Source organism: Poecilia reticulata, chromosome 6, assembly GCF_904066995.2.
Source record: "Poecilia reticulata chromosome 6, P_reticulata-male-v2, whole genome shotgun sequence".
Lineage (NCBI taxonomy): Eukaryota > Metazoa > Chordata > Actinopteri > Cyprinodontiformes > Poeciliidae > Poecilia > Poecilia reticulata.
In genome coordinates, this window is record NC_088835.1 from 5921508 (window position 1) to 5936906 (window position 15399).

Consider the following 15399-nt stretch of genomic DNA (forward strand, 5'->3'; position numbering starts at 1 on the left):
AGGCCTGACGTTTATTTTGCGATTACTAGTAATTGGTCGTCTGAACACAGCAGCGGTTGATTTGCTCATTTAAACACCTGCTCTACTCATGATCTGTCGGAGGGTCAGTGTCTGGGACGCAACTGAAACACACCAAATTCTGCAGCACAATGTGACTTGTTTTTAATAAGCAATATACATAAAGACCTGCTTAGCTCGGCTGTAAATGGTAAATGCCCTTTACTTGTATAGGTCTTTATCTAATCAAGATGACTTCTCTTAGTCATTCCCACTCTGACAGTGGTAAGCTACAATGTAGCCACAGCTGCTGTAGAATTTTGCCCAGGGACACAACAACCACTGAGATGAACAGAGCGGAGATTCAAACCAGCAACCCACCAGTTACAGGACAATTTCCATTGACTGTTTTTGTAGTTATTTAGTAAAAAATTGAGATAGAGCCACAAAAACGTTAGCGAGGCCTAAGCCTGACCAACCTTTATTCAGATCATAGTTTTTATTGAGGTGATTTGTGATTTCCACAAATTATTTCTCTTTTTCCTCCAACAGGCATCCAACTTCTTCTGGGGTCTCTGGGCCATCCTGCAGTCCCGATACTCCTCTATCGACTTTGATTTCCAAAGGTTTGTACACATGGTGACGGGTCTCTCATCGCCGAGGTTGCCTAGAGAGCTGTAACAGAAACAGGGTTAAGACTCAACACAGTGATGATATCCTTCATTAAATGAAAGCATATTTCTTTTTCTCACTCTTGCGTAAAAGCAGAATGATATCCACATCTCCTCTTCTTGTCACTTCTCCTTGTAGACAAAATATTTACTTGGGGTAATTCCCTGCTTCTCGTCACTGTTGCGCCACACATCACGATAGGATGAAAGCCAAAGCTTTCATTAAGACTTTCAAAGGATGCCAGAGCTTAATTTCTTTTATTTTTAAATTTACAACAGCATGCATTAGGGTTATTTATCTTAAACGAGTCCAGGAAACATTCCTCATCGCCGGCAACCAGACAGTAAAGTTCAGGAGGGCACGATGCTTCCCTCCACACCCCCACCTTTCACCCTGATGTCTCGCTTTTCCTTTGTGCCCCGCTCCGGCAACAGTTGTGATCATGATCCTAATCACTATTGACATACGGCACCCTCCCCTCTGTGTGGCTTTCTCCGGCCGCTTGCTAGATCAGCAACGGGGGCCCCCGCCACATTTCGATATGGGCCTCGGAGGAAATGTGATCCAGAGGGGTGCTGGGGCACAGAGGCGCTATTGTTTCAGTGCTGTCGACCCAGCCTCGCTATACGTCTTGCATAGCCGTCTGCTACTTTAAGCCGCTGGCTGAGGTTGTCCTAAAGTGCATGTGGAGGGTTGGGTTACCTTTCTTTAACTGGAGGGGTTAAACTAAAATGAGCTCTGAGAGCAACGGTAACGACAGGGAACCAAGTCTGATCTTTGAAAGCGGCGCTACTCCGCTAACCTCTCCCATCCCTTAATACACGCTCACAACCATTCAAATTCTTTGTGTCTGCTAAAAGTCATAATTCTTTATTTTAACAGGCTCAACAAAAAGAAACATTGACAGCCAGGGTTCTGCTGCCTCTCTGCTTTTTGTTTTTCATTAGCCTCTGTTTGAATGAAAGAAACAATAAAATGAAAAACTCTGGGACAAAGAGCAACTGTTGTACTTGTAGCTAACAGATTGTTAGCTAAATGCAAGACTTGCCCTGCATTTCTATTTCTATTTTTGAAGTGACCCTCTTCATTTAAACTTGAACTTATGGGTGACTGCTCAGAGATGATGAGCATGTTGCCAAAAAATAAATAAATAAATAAATAAATAAATAAATAAATAAATAAATAAATGTAAGCTGACTAGCAGCAACATGCTAGCAATTAGCTTTCAAGCTAATGTAGTTCATACCAAAAGTTCGATCTTAGTATAACCTCACACTCCACACTAGGAAAACTTGTGGGATTTTCTAACTCTTGCACTTTTTGACCAGGTCAACTATAGCAATGCGACTTGGTAATGTATTTCTCAATATTTTGTACATTGACATAATGTAACACTCTGTACCATTTATATTTTTCTAGTAAAGTTTTTACTCATCACGTCTCTTATACAGTACATTAGATATCATATATAATTACTGTCGTCACATGAATCTTTAATGTTTATACCAGTCATGTTGACGTTTAGCGAGCGAGTGCTGTCTGTGAACATTTGCCCAACGTCAGAATGAAACAACATTAACCATTCAGGAAGTATTGACAATGAACATTCACTGAATGCTTGATGGATGTTTTGTGGGCATCTGGAGACATTGTTTGGTTAATGTTGTTTAAATTTGACGTTTGGCAAATGTTGACTCTGAACGTTCGTTCGTTCATTGAATGCTAGCTGGATGTCTGGTAGGTGGTCGATTAACGTCCGCTGACGTTTGTTAGCCGTTTAATGGTGTTTCACCTGGACGTTTGGCGAACGTTGTCTACAAACGTTCACTGAATATTGGATGGACATCTGCTAGATGTTCACTGAACATACACAGACATTATGGTAACCGTTTAATGTGTCACTTTGACGTTTGGTGACCAGTATTCACCGAACATTCATAGCAACTTTTAGGGGACGTTGTCTGAATGTCCAATGCTAGTTAGCTTCACTGCTACTATGCCTGTGACTAACTACATACCAAATTGTGACAGGAGCAACAAAATACCTTTTTTACTGAAGCTACGACATGAGTTACAAAAAAGATAAGCTACATGAGGGCAAAGTAACATTTTCAAAACTGCTAGTCTTCACACTAACGTCCCTACCAGCTGCACTGAAAGTTATTGCTATTGTTCCTTTTTTCATTAATGTCATTGATATAGTCTGCCAAAAAATATCTTTTGTTACTCTGACCTGTTGTAGGCAGCTAAGTAAACTTTAAGTTTAAAAGTGAAGGCAGAAGTAACAAAACTAAATAAAATAAAATAACAAAAAGCAACAGAGAGTAAGTTTTCTGTGTTACATTTGCTTGTCTGGATCGTACAGGATGGACATTAAACCAAAACAAATGAAAAGCAAGGACAAATGAAAGCTCTGTCATATTCCCAAACAGATTTATTATTTATTTATTTATTTATTTATTTATTTATTTTACTGGTGAACTGTTTGTTACAGTTACACACTCCTGGTCATTTATGCAAATTAGATTCTGACATGGTTTATTGACTTCTTGCTCCTTTCAGCTCTGTGTATGGAGGAGTTGACAGCACTGACTCTGACATAATAAACCAGAAGTCTTTTACTGAAGGTTAAATAGACAAAAATAGAAAAAAACAGGCACCATTAGACAGCCTTAAGTAGGTACAGGTTCATAGCATCTAAAGGACAGCTTCTGATGCTATGAGCTCCTCACTGCTGGAAAAAAAAGTTATGGGTTTAAAAACTAAATTATATAAAGTTTCCATAAATCCCCCCCAAAAACTGGACTAAAAGCAGCCAAAGAAACGAGGCGATAAATGCATTTAGGGTTATTTTCAAATGAAACTTGTTCAGATTTAATCAGTTTCATTTCACAGCTAGCGTGTAGTAAACAACTTCCTTTAAGGAAAGACCTAAAAATAGACTGGAGCTCAGAGCGAGTAGAAGTTATTTTTGATGAATTAGAATATTTTTTGAATAGTTAATTTATCTCAACAGCTCACTTCACTGAGTTATATAGATTAATCCCACACAGACTGACGCTTTCAAGCTTTTATTTCTATTAATTACGACGATTTTCTGCTTTCATCCGACGAAAACTTGACATTTGAGATTAGATTACAGCAAACCAATAAAAACATTTCGATACAGAAACGTGGGCTTGATGAAAGGTATGGTTAATACCTGCTTAAGGGTTTTGACTTTTAAAAAGGCACTTTTGATCTGACAAAGGAGCCTCGTCGGAACGCAAATTCTAATTCATTGGATGTGCATGTGTGCGTGTGTGTGTGTGCGCGTGTGTGTGTGCGTTTGTGTGTGTAAGAAACTTTCCTCCCAGCCCTCTATCCCCATGAGTCAAATCTTTGCCGACTTCCCAACGAGTGACAGGCGTCACACAGGCCTTGTGCTCTAACCAGGTCCAGATGTGGATGTGACAATGGAGAGCCACAAGGGGAATGTGAACCCGCCCTCCTCCTACCGTCCTTATTTACTTTCCTCTCATGATTTTTATTCATGTGTTGAAAGTGTGTCTGCGAGTCAGCGGTTTCGATTTGTGGACATCCTGGCAGGCCCAGCTGTTATTTGACAAAGACATTATTATGAGGAAATGAACAAGGAGGAGGCCCACTGTTTGGAGTAGACGGGCTGCAAAATTGAAGGAATTGTGCACAAAAGCACATTGTGAAAGGGAATACCTGCGCTTCATGTGAGAGCTGACTCTTTCCCTCTCCCCCCCTCCTTTCTGCTAAATAGAAAAATGTCTCAGTTTCATCTTTGATGGTGATAAACACTGAGCACCCGAGTTTCACCTGTCGACCTTAATATATTTAAGGACGACTGAAATCGTATGTGAATACAGCGGGTCTTAAAGAACTAGGTTCCAGTGTATCGTACACTTAGAAATCAGTGTTCATGATGAAAATTATTAATGCTGCAGTACTTTGTATTTCTAGGGATATACTGGCATTTTATAGCACAATCAAGTAACTGTTAAATATATACATGTATATATACATATGTCAAATATGGCTAGAAATAAATTTGACCTAATTTGACTTTTGTCTCTTTAAGAAACTCCTACTCTCTCTGAAACTCCGCCCTCAGGAAGTCGTCACATTCAGCTCCTTCAGACTAGGGGCAGCATTTTATAAAATCAACTTTTTTGTACTTTACATCATGTTATAATGTTATTCCCTCAACCAAACATACATGGAGTGTTGAATTGATTCTTTCATGCATGCTTGAGGAATCCTTTATTCTCCATGGCAACCATTAAGCTGTGTGAAACGAATGAGCGGACCTAGCTCTGCCTTCGAGGACGAAGTTCCTCCTCTGAGCCCTCTTTTGCGACTCCCCTGCTCAGCTCCTTCAGAATAGCCAGCAGCTATTAGCAAATAACTGGTGAAACTGTGCAACTTCTGAGTTCGTCATAGGATATATTTCTCTGAAACTCTGGTAAAAACATTGTTAAAGGGTTAATAGAAGAACAACGTTGTGATGACTTCCTGAAGGCAGAGTTTCAGAGAGAGCAGGAGTTTTTAAAGAGACAGAGGCCCAATTTCAAGGCATTAAATTACAAAGTCAAATTTCTTTTAAGTCATACAGCATTTTTATAACAGCTGAAGTTAACATAATTACTTAATTGTTCTATGAAATGGCACCATGTGCCTGGAAAACACATAATACCGTCTCTTTAAAGCACATACCAATAATGACACCTCAGACCTGCCACACCAGACAAAGTCAACATGCTGACAGTAACCGGATAGCGCTTTGCGAGACAAGGTTCACTTTGACTACATTTGTTGTGGTGTTTTAATATCATGAGCTCTCGTTGCGCTCCGACACCTTGGTTGTTGCGTTTGTCTGAGCGAGAGAAAACTGTCAGTCATCTAATGGGAGCCCGTCGCTCTCAACAGATTAAGCCTGTCCAGAAAGAAATGCCTCTGAAACCTCGCCAAGCCATAATGAGCGAAGTGAAAATCGTCTGCTGAGTTTTGCCAGGATAACACCAAAAAAAATTGTTCTTTCTCCCAGGATTGTAGGCACATATTCAGCTGCACCAAAAGCATGTGTCTTTGTCATAATCTTGGTGTTGAAGGGTCTCCGATTGGAGTGGCAGGAACAACAAGGAGGAAATAATTCCACTGGCAGAAGACAACAGACCGCTCACTCTGGAACAATAATTGGAGCTCGGGGTTTTTACATGGAAAATGCACGAAGGGTAGCAGAGTGATGGCACACAAGTATCTGAAAAGCATGTGTCTGAATTATCTTTTTTGTCTCACTAAAGCGGTAAGAGCGAGAAAACCGATTCGGCATTGAGGAGTTCAGTGAAAGCACTAATTAAAGGACCAACTCCTCTCCGTGCCTCCATTTTCTTTCGCTTTTCAAACTTCGCTTCATTTCAAAGGGGTATAGTATAATGGCCAAGGGCAACAACGTACTCAGACATCAGATTTATCGAGACGCTCAAACACAGTGAGGTAGGAGCGAGCACAAAACCACTTTCATCATCACCGTTAAGCTGTCCTCTGAAGCTTTCAGACTCAGTACTTTATCCAACAAAGACCCGATGCGGTTTTATTATTCGCAACGTCTGCGAACAAAGGCGCCGTGCCCACCACGGGCTAGAAAACTCCCGCGTGAACTTTTTGTAAAACACACAATAAAGGACGACATTATTGTACATTACCTTGCAACTCACTTGGCAGATAACACTTTACTTTTAGGGTTCATCCTCGCCTGTGCCTATCCGCGGTGACGGATAAACAACATCTAGGCTGTAGGAACAAACAGCGGCAGATAAATAGGAATAAATACAGTCTGAACATCACAAATAGAACAGAGATCTCAATCTTTATTCTTAAGAAAAGTATTTAATTTTTCTGTATAGACAAAGCAGCTCATTTTCCCTTTAGATAAATCCGTCTGGAGGCCCACGTTACTCATGTCACACGAGTAACGTGATCGGCAATCGGACGTTGCCACTAGTCCAAACCACGAAGAAGAAGATGAGAGGAAGTAGTTGGAAGATCATGGTGAAGATAGACGCCTACCGGAGCTTCCTCCAGGATGTTTTTAGAAAATCGGCTTTTAGAAAAGCCAACCAATCCCTCGACGAAGAGAAAGAATGATAACCCCCCATCTTACCCCTACAACATCCACTAACATCAAAAAAGGTCAAATGGAGCAATAAATGGCAGACAATATTGTAAAGGAGCTAATGCTGGCTATTAGCAAGCAAGGATTTTCCCTTGAAAAATCTATGGATGATCTGAAGAGGTCAATTGAATTTATCTCCACTGATTTGCAAGACTTCAAAGAAACATTGAAGACCACAGTAAAGAGAATTGATGAGGCTGAAGAAAAAAAAATCTAAATTCTAGAGAATCAAGTTGTTGAGCGCGTTCCAGCGTGTTATAAATGCCGCTGGAACTTACGTTTGCCGGAGGTTTAAGGGGAAGAGCTCAGGATGAAAGAGATTGACATCTGTCAAAATATAGTTCCAAGCCACAAAGAAAAATTTTCGGATGTAATCGACACAGTGCACAGGCTCGGAAGATCAAATACGGCCAGGGTTCAACCCCAAACGAGGGACGTCATGATCCAGTTCGCTATGAGGCATTACCGGGATGCCGTGTGGGAGATGTCTACCTGACTCAGAGGAAACTGCGCTTCATGGAAGACCCGACCCCGGAGGATCGCGACAAAAGATCATCCATCATCCAAAAGGCGAGGGAGGAGAAAAAGATGGCATATTTCGTCGGAGGGAGAGCATTTGTTGAAAACAAAGAAATATTCTAATGGATATGTTGTTTTAAAGGGAGAATAGCTCCGCTGTTTCATCCAGTTTAAGAGGAGTTAGGTCCCTGTTCTGACTTTTTCTATCCTTCCAATTAAACATTCCTACTTTAAAGTTTATTTCAGTTAACCCTCGAGGCTTAAGAGACATCACTGTAAAAGAAAGGCAGTTTTTCTTTACACAAAAAACTTTGATGCAAACTTTTGCTTGGTTCAGAATCACATTCGTCTAATGAAGATTACAAGTTCTGGAAATGGCAATGGGGCGAGGATTTATGGATGTCCCATGGAAACAGCTGGAACTCTAACTCTTGAGCACAAATTTAATGAGAAGGTTATTTTCACTTAATGGTCATTATATGTTGATAGTTTTCTGTTATTGTCACCAACTTTTTCTGTTGTGAAACATTTATGGTTACTCAAGCATGGCCGCAAAACATTACAGGTAGTTCTTTCTTATCTGATTTCATAAATGAAAGAGGCCTTGTTGATATCTGGAGAGTTAATAATCCAGGTAGAAGAGACTTTACATGGACAAACAGAGCCGGTTCATTACGTTCATTGATTTTTGGTTAATTTCAGAATCCCTTACTCAACTGAACTGTAAAACAGAAAATATGCCGACACCTTTATTAGACCACAAAACAATTGTATTCACTTTAAATTTATCACCAAACAAACCAATTCAGAGATATCCAGCTCATTGGAAACTTAATAATTCTCTCTTGCAAAATGAAACTCTAAGGGAAATAATAAGACATGAGATCTGCTGCAGAGGAAGGTAATTGTCAAAAACAATGGGAACTTTTAAAATTTGAGCTAAGAAAATATTTTATGGAATTTGGTTCTAAACAAAGAAAGGAAAAAAAGTAGAGGAAAATACTTTGATAACAAACCTTACTGCTCTATCATCCATTTTGCCAGAAAACCTGTTTGAACCACAGCAAGCAGAACTTCCATCATTACAACTAAAACTAGATCAATGATACATAAATAAAGTTAAAGGTGTGTTTGTTCGATCAAGAGCGAAATGGTTGGAGGAGGGTGAGCAGAAATCCAGTTACTTTTTTAATCTAGAAAAACAAAGACAGAATAAAAATAATATAAATAGACTCTCCTCAAATGGTAATATTGTAGATAATCCAAAAGAGATATCTAAGATCTATTATAAAATGTTATATACCTCAAATATCTCAGGTACCCAAATGAATGATCTCTTTAAGAATCTTGGTGATGTTAAAACCATCTCAAAAAGATCAGTTTGTGATTCACATATAACACTTGCAGAAATTTTGGATGCTGTTAAAAAACTTAAATTAAACAAAATCCCCAGGCACCGAGGGGCTGACATCTGAATTTTATAAATTATTCTCTACCCTTTTTATTGAATGTTTTTACAGAAAGTATATAAAGAACAACTACCAACATCACTACGTAAAGGCCTAATTACACTAATTCCTAAACCGCACAAAGAGGCATTAAGTTTAGACAATTGGTGCCTTATCACTTTATTAAATAATGATTATAAAATACATGCTCTATGTTTGGCTAATAAATTAAAATCCATACTTAATGATGTTATTGGAGAAACTCAAAATGGCTGTATGGCTGGACGATATATAATTGATAACATAAGACTTGTTTTAGATTTATTAGATTTCTCTGATTTAATATCAGAAAACTGTTTTATTCTCTTTCTGGACTTTGATTCACTGGAACAAGAATTTCTGTTTAAAACACTCGACCTTTTTGGCTTCGGTGAGCAGTTTTAAAAGTCAATACGCACTTTATATGCATTAGGTAACAGTTCAGTTGAACTATCTCATGGAACCACCTGTAGATTTAATATTGAGCGTGGAATTCGTCAAGGTTGTCCAATTTCACCGTTTTTGTTTCTTTTACCTATGCAAATTTTAGCACATTTCATAAAGAACAGCGGCTTAAAGGGTTTTCAAATTGCAGAGAGAGAAGTATGTTTGAGTCAGCTGGCAGGTGATACGACTCTATTTTTAAAAGATTGCTCTCAAATAAATATTGCTGTTCAGCTGGTTAATGAATTTTCTTCAGCATCTGGCCTCAAACTTAATCTCTCTAAATTTGAATTGCTTCCTATAAAACCTGCCATGAAGCGGAAATCCCAGGAATCCCTGTTAAACATAAAGTTAAATATCTTGGTATCTCCATTACAAAAGAAGAAAACCAAAGGTCAAATAAAAATTTTAAGCCCCTTGTTGCTTTAATCCAAAAAAAAATTTATATGTGGTTACAGAGAGATTTATCTATCTCTGGTTGGGTCTCACTGTCTAAAGCTGAAGGTCTTCAGTTTGGTTTATGCTAGTTCAGCACTTTAAGTTTCCAATGAGATCAATTCAAAAGTAGATAAAATATTATTTGATTTTATTTGGACGAAAAAGGTTCATCTTATTAGGAAACATTTAATGACAAACAAGTTGTGCTCTGGTGTATTTAATGTTTTAGATTTTCAAATTCTTCCTTTAAAATCAAGAGGATCAAAAGGTATCTTCTAAATCCAAACTCGCTGTGGAACTTTATATCCACATATGTATGTGAGGCGTTTGGTGGTTTATCTTTTCTTTTAAGATGTAACTATAGTATTGAACAAAATCCCAGTTAAACTTTCCAGTTTCCATAAACAGCTACTGCTTTGCTGGAATTAAATACATAAACATAACTTTTCCCCACACAAATACTATATTTGGAATAACAAAGACATCTGCTATTAACATAAATCTATTTTTCTTAAAAAATGGTTTGACATTGTTTGTGTACATCAGATTTTCAACAAAGAAGGTAATACTTACTCTTATGATGAATTTCTGACCACATATAATTTTCCTGTACTGCCTAAAGGATTTGCAATCGTATTTGATGCTTTTCCTTCTGGGGTGAAAATATTACTGTCATCCTCTGTTCAACACTTAACAGAACAATTATTCATTGGTAAATCTGACCCATTTTTTTAAAGTAGAAAAACTAATAAATGTATTATAGAACTAATAATAAGAGATCATATAAGCAAACCAGTTTCTACTTTTTTTTGAGACAATATATTTAATGATATTTGCTGGAAGGATGTTTGGTTATTGCTGAAGAAATATTTAATAACTAATAAGATTCGAGAAGTGTCTCTAAAGATTCTACATAGATGTTGTCCTGTTAATAGTAAAATCTTTAAATATCACCCTAATGTAGACCCTCTATGTTCATTTTGTCACAATTCTGAGGAAACCGTAACTCATCTTTTTTGGGACTGTTCTTATACTTTGGAAAGATATTTTTTTACTCCTAAAAAGAAAAGTGGAAATAGATGTACCGTTTAACTTTAAAACTATTTTATGTGGCTTTTTCTGTTTAAACACGCCACAAAATAAGGTATTTGTTATAAATTTAATATTAATTTTAGCAAAATGTAATATCCACAGCTGCAAATTTCTTAAATTGAAACCCAAATGTAATGCTTTTTATGCCTATGTTTCTTCATATTTGTATTCTCTTAAATACTGCACCAACACTAAAGCTTTAAAGATGAATTCAATTTGTGACGAATTTCTCATGTAACAGATTAACTGCTGTATTTAACCTCGTCCTGTTTGTAATTTTTGCTGTTACTTTCCTTAAACCTCATCGTTCGTTTAGTTTCTGTTTACCTAACTTGTTGTACATATTATTGTAATAAAAAAGAAACTTCCTAACTAGCTAACATTTAGCAGCTAACATCTAATAAGATCACTTCATTTAAAGCTGATCTTTTTTGTAGTTTTTACTCCAAACTAAAGGCCACTTTCAGCTATATTTTTTAAATTAGAAGAAGCTACACTTCATACTTGTTTCATACTTAACACTTTTAATGTAGTTTTACTTTAACAGCTATTTTTTTCCCCAGAAATGTGACTTCACCTTAGAAGCACCTCATTATTGGATAACTTCAGTCTGTTGATTCAGTTCTCACAGCAACCCTGTTCCTCAAAACTCGCTTAAATCGAGAGACATTTAAACACAAAGATGATAATAACATTTATTTAGCACCCTAATTTGTGGGTTTATAGTTACTGAAATGTCTGACTGCTCCACACTCTGTTTTTAATATAAATGCATTCTCACAATACACCCACATGACACCAATACACTCAAGGTAAGTAACAGATTCACAGGATGAGCCTGGGATGAAATAATGTACATTTATGCCAGTGCTTTGATGAAATACTGTAACTATTTAAACATAATTTATTCCTGTGTGGAACTGAGCTTTGATTTAAGATTTACACTTCCAAACATTTCTGGAAAGTAAAACTATTGCTAATAGAACAATTTTATATAATCGTGTTAAAAATGATCATTTTTAGGTTTGAAACAATACATGACTTTGTTTGAACGGGAATAAAGTCACGTAAAAATAAAGAAAAGATGTGGAAGACAATTTCATAAATGCTTATTCCAAAAGTTCGTTAGTTAAATGATCATATTTTTCAGTTCATAACTCCTGGTCTTTAGTTTTAGGGACAAGTGAATGATGCGTATATGTAATCCAGAAAACCTGAGTTCTTTACCACAATAAACTTTATCATAGCGTTTGTGCGTCAAACTGAGAATTGTTATATAATCTATTAAAATACGCTGCAACTGATCAAGTAATATAAATATGTTTTTTTTCCCTTTGTACTCTATTTTTATTGTATGTTTTTTCTTCCTTTTACGTCCTTCTGAAGCTTGGATTTCTGCGTTGTGATGAAATGACAGAGACAACGTTAGAAATAACCAAAACAAACAGGAGTCACGTTTTTTTAGTTTAGCACATTTCAGCAACAAGGCTGTTCAAAGTGCTTTGAATAAAAAAATTAAAAAACGCTTTATGAAACAAGCATTTTGTCAAATGTCACAATTAAAATCATCTAGCGAGTTATATATTGATTCAACGTTTTGTATCAATATATAATATAAAGGCAGCTCTAAACAGGTGGATTTTCAGCCTAAATTTAAAGGAAGTCAGTGTTTCAGCAGTTTTGTGGTTTTCTGGAAGTTTGTTCCAGATTAACGGAGTGTAGAAACTGAGCGAGGTAGAACTGGGGTGATGTGCTCAATAAAAACAACACAGATGCAAACAAATGTTGAAACTGGTTAAAGATGTATTTCAAGTGTCATTCAAACCCAATTCCATCACAGTTTCTTTCTACTTCCTGCTCTCTGTTTTGTCCCCAGGTACGCCAAAGCTCGACTCAGCTACTACTTTGAGAAGAAAGAAGAATACTTCGAATTGACGCCGAGCCAGTTAACCAACTAGACTATTGAATTAAACCTTGAAGCGACCTCATCCACTGTCATTTTTATTTTATTTTTTACAGGCCACGACACTCGAAAAGCCCATTGCTGAAGCGTCAACGTAAAGGAGCCAGCCTGTAAAAGTGTTTCCTTTTGTTTGTTATTTCAGTCCATAGGGAGATTTAATGTGTTTTGCTATCGCCGTGATTTATTGAATATTTATTTTACCACAGTCACTATGCCGATAAGCCTGTTTGGCAAATTGAAACAAAGCTCATGCCAGAAAAGCATTAATTGTTCCCACAGCCAAGTTGCATGAAGCCACAAAAACTGAGCCTGATCATAAAAGCCATAAGAGGGTTATTTGTGGGCTTATTGAGCGTGTACCACAGTCCTGATGGAAAACAAGTTTTCATGTCAGCTTAGTCAAAGTTGGAAGTTATTGGGAAATCTTTCCGTTTCCTCAGAGCACGCTGTACAGCAGCTGTCGGCACCTTTTCCAGAGTTTCCCAGCATTAGGTAGCGTAACGTTTCCTTTGAAATGAGTGGAGCATTGTTAAAGCGTTCAAATTGTCTTAACGCCTAGCTTAACCTGCTGCAGCATAACAAGCTGCTAATTTACCAGAAGGTAAACAAATCTGACACGAACTGAGCCCTTGAAATTCTTGTGAAACACCGAATGACTTAACAACACAAGTCATTTGAGGTAGTTGCATCTTTTTCATGCTTTGTCGTTTGATTTTTTTGTTTTTTAAGCCTCTTGAAGGAGAGAAAGGCAACGTGTTTGAGCTGATGTCTGTTTGCTGACAAGCTGGTCTTCACACCACGAACACTATAGCTTTCAAAAACTAGATTGATGCCACAATTATACTCTTTTTTTTCTGTCAGAAAATGCTTATCATTATATCTAGTGCCAGAAAATTAGCCATAAAACATTGTTTTTATTGTTATGCCGTTATGACACTCGCTGTGTCATTTAGAAAGAATGGGTCAGCAGAGCACGAACCGGCTTGAGTCATACGTCACATCACAGTTGATTTAACTGAATGTTTAACATTCTCCATTTATTACAGAGAGCAACTTAGGGAGGATTCAAATATATGTATGCCAGGAAAGGTAATTAAAGAAAAAGTTAGCTAAAGTTGCAAAAATCTGTGTGTACTGCTTGCAAATCATTTGAAATCTTTTTTTTTGTTTTGCATTGTTTTGTTTCTCTGGTTTAAGTTTTTGCTAGAAATACAATGTGATGCTAAAGTAACCAGCTGCGTTCTAAAAATTAACCATCCCTGTTTAAATGTCTTGGTTCTATTATTTTGCTTCAAAACACCTGTAGTGTGATCTTCATTTAGAACAATGTAATTTTAAAAATGAGCCTCGAGCTAATATTTTTTCTAAAGGGTCATTTGGTTCCGGTCGTTTTCGGAAGGTTCCTAACAGCTTGCCATCTGGACTTGGTTATATTTGGTTACTGTACCTTCCAAACATCCTCCACATCTTTTAGGTTGTGAGGTCGTCTGTTTTCCGTAACTCTTGTCTGATGACTCAGCAAATTTAATTTCACTTTCATGAAATCAGCAATTTGTCAATTTGGATCTGTGATTGGGTTCGCTAGTTGCATTTCATAATTTGACGTTTCGAACATAAATTTGCTTAACGGAAATCCTTTTCGATAAAAAGTTTTGGCGCTAGGATGAGGTTTTATTTATTTCTTTTTTGGCCATTTCCATATTGGCTAATTTTAGCAAAACTGCAACGGAAACACTTTTGTTTCGCCCAAGTCACACGATCAATGACTAGACGTTGCCACTGGCGCAAACCACGGAGAAGAAGCTGACAGGAAGTGGTTGAAGGATGACAGCGCGGCCAATCGCATGGACCAAAGTACTAACAAGTCATTTTAATTGTGTTTCTTATTTAATCGATGCACGTTGGATTTTATGCAACATTGGTGGAATATGGACAAAGATCACGTTTGTAAAGGAGATGCAGCCACTGTGATTGTGGACAGATCCAACTTCATCTTCGTCTCTTTCACAGGAACTTGATTGTTTTGGGTTGAGATTAGTTTGCATTTACAGTTGCTCATATGTTCATCCACAAACGCCTCAGCAACACGACGAAACCTCTAGTAGTCTCCAGACCGGGGTCATCCTCTCTCAAACTTAACTGCTATCGTGGTTAGATAACTACAAGTTAAACATAATAACATAAGTAAACATAAATGAGCAACGTGATTAATAGGCTCAACACAACCCACTTAGAGATTCTTCCTATGTTAATTTATGGCCTCAAGAGCTTTAGAAATGAAAAGCTGTGTTTAAAAGAGGCTTCCAGTGATCAAAGGTGCTGCAGTCGTGTCTCATGTGGTTGGTGTGGTCACCACACCTTGAATCAACGCAAAGACTCCCTGAGGCACAAATGACGGGGACACGTTCTCAGGTGAAGCATAACCTTGTCTGCTACTAACGTTTAGACACTTTATTTTTCAAGGAATGGAAATGTTTACATTTAAGTAATGATTTAATTTACGGAGCACAATCTGACATTTATGGAGAAAGAGGTAATGTGTATGCTAGAGGGTCAAAAACCTTGGAAAATTATACGAAAAACAAACCTGTGAAGCACTCAGG

The 15399-nt window shown here is 37.4% G+C and overlaps 1 protein-coding gene across 2 annotated transcripts in view; it reads left to right on the forward strand.

The window, feature by feature from the left end:
- LOC103465717 (ethanolamine kinase 1) overlaps positions 1–12821 on the forward strand; it is a 34064-nt gene extending 21243 nt beyond the window's left edge. For both annotated transcript variants that reach the window (XM_008410811.3, XM_008410810.3), the window contains exons 7-8: positions 550–623; positions 12710–12821. In XM_008410811.3, the coding sequence (XP_008409033.1) occupies positions 550–623; positions 12710–12791 (156 nt within the window). In that variant the 3' untranslated portion in view covers positions 12792–12821. The remainder of the gene's footprint in view (positions 1–549; positions 624–12709) is intronic.
- Positions 12822–15399: the final 2578 nt, after the last annotated feature.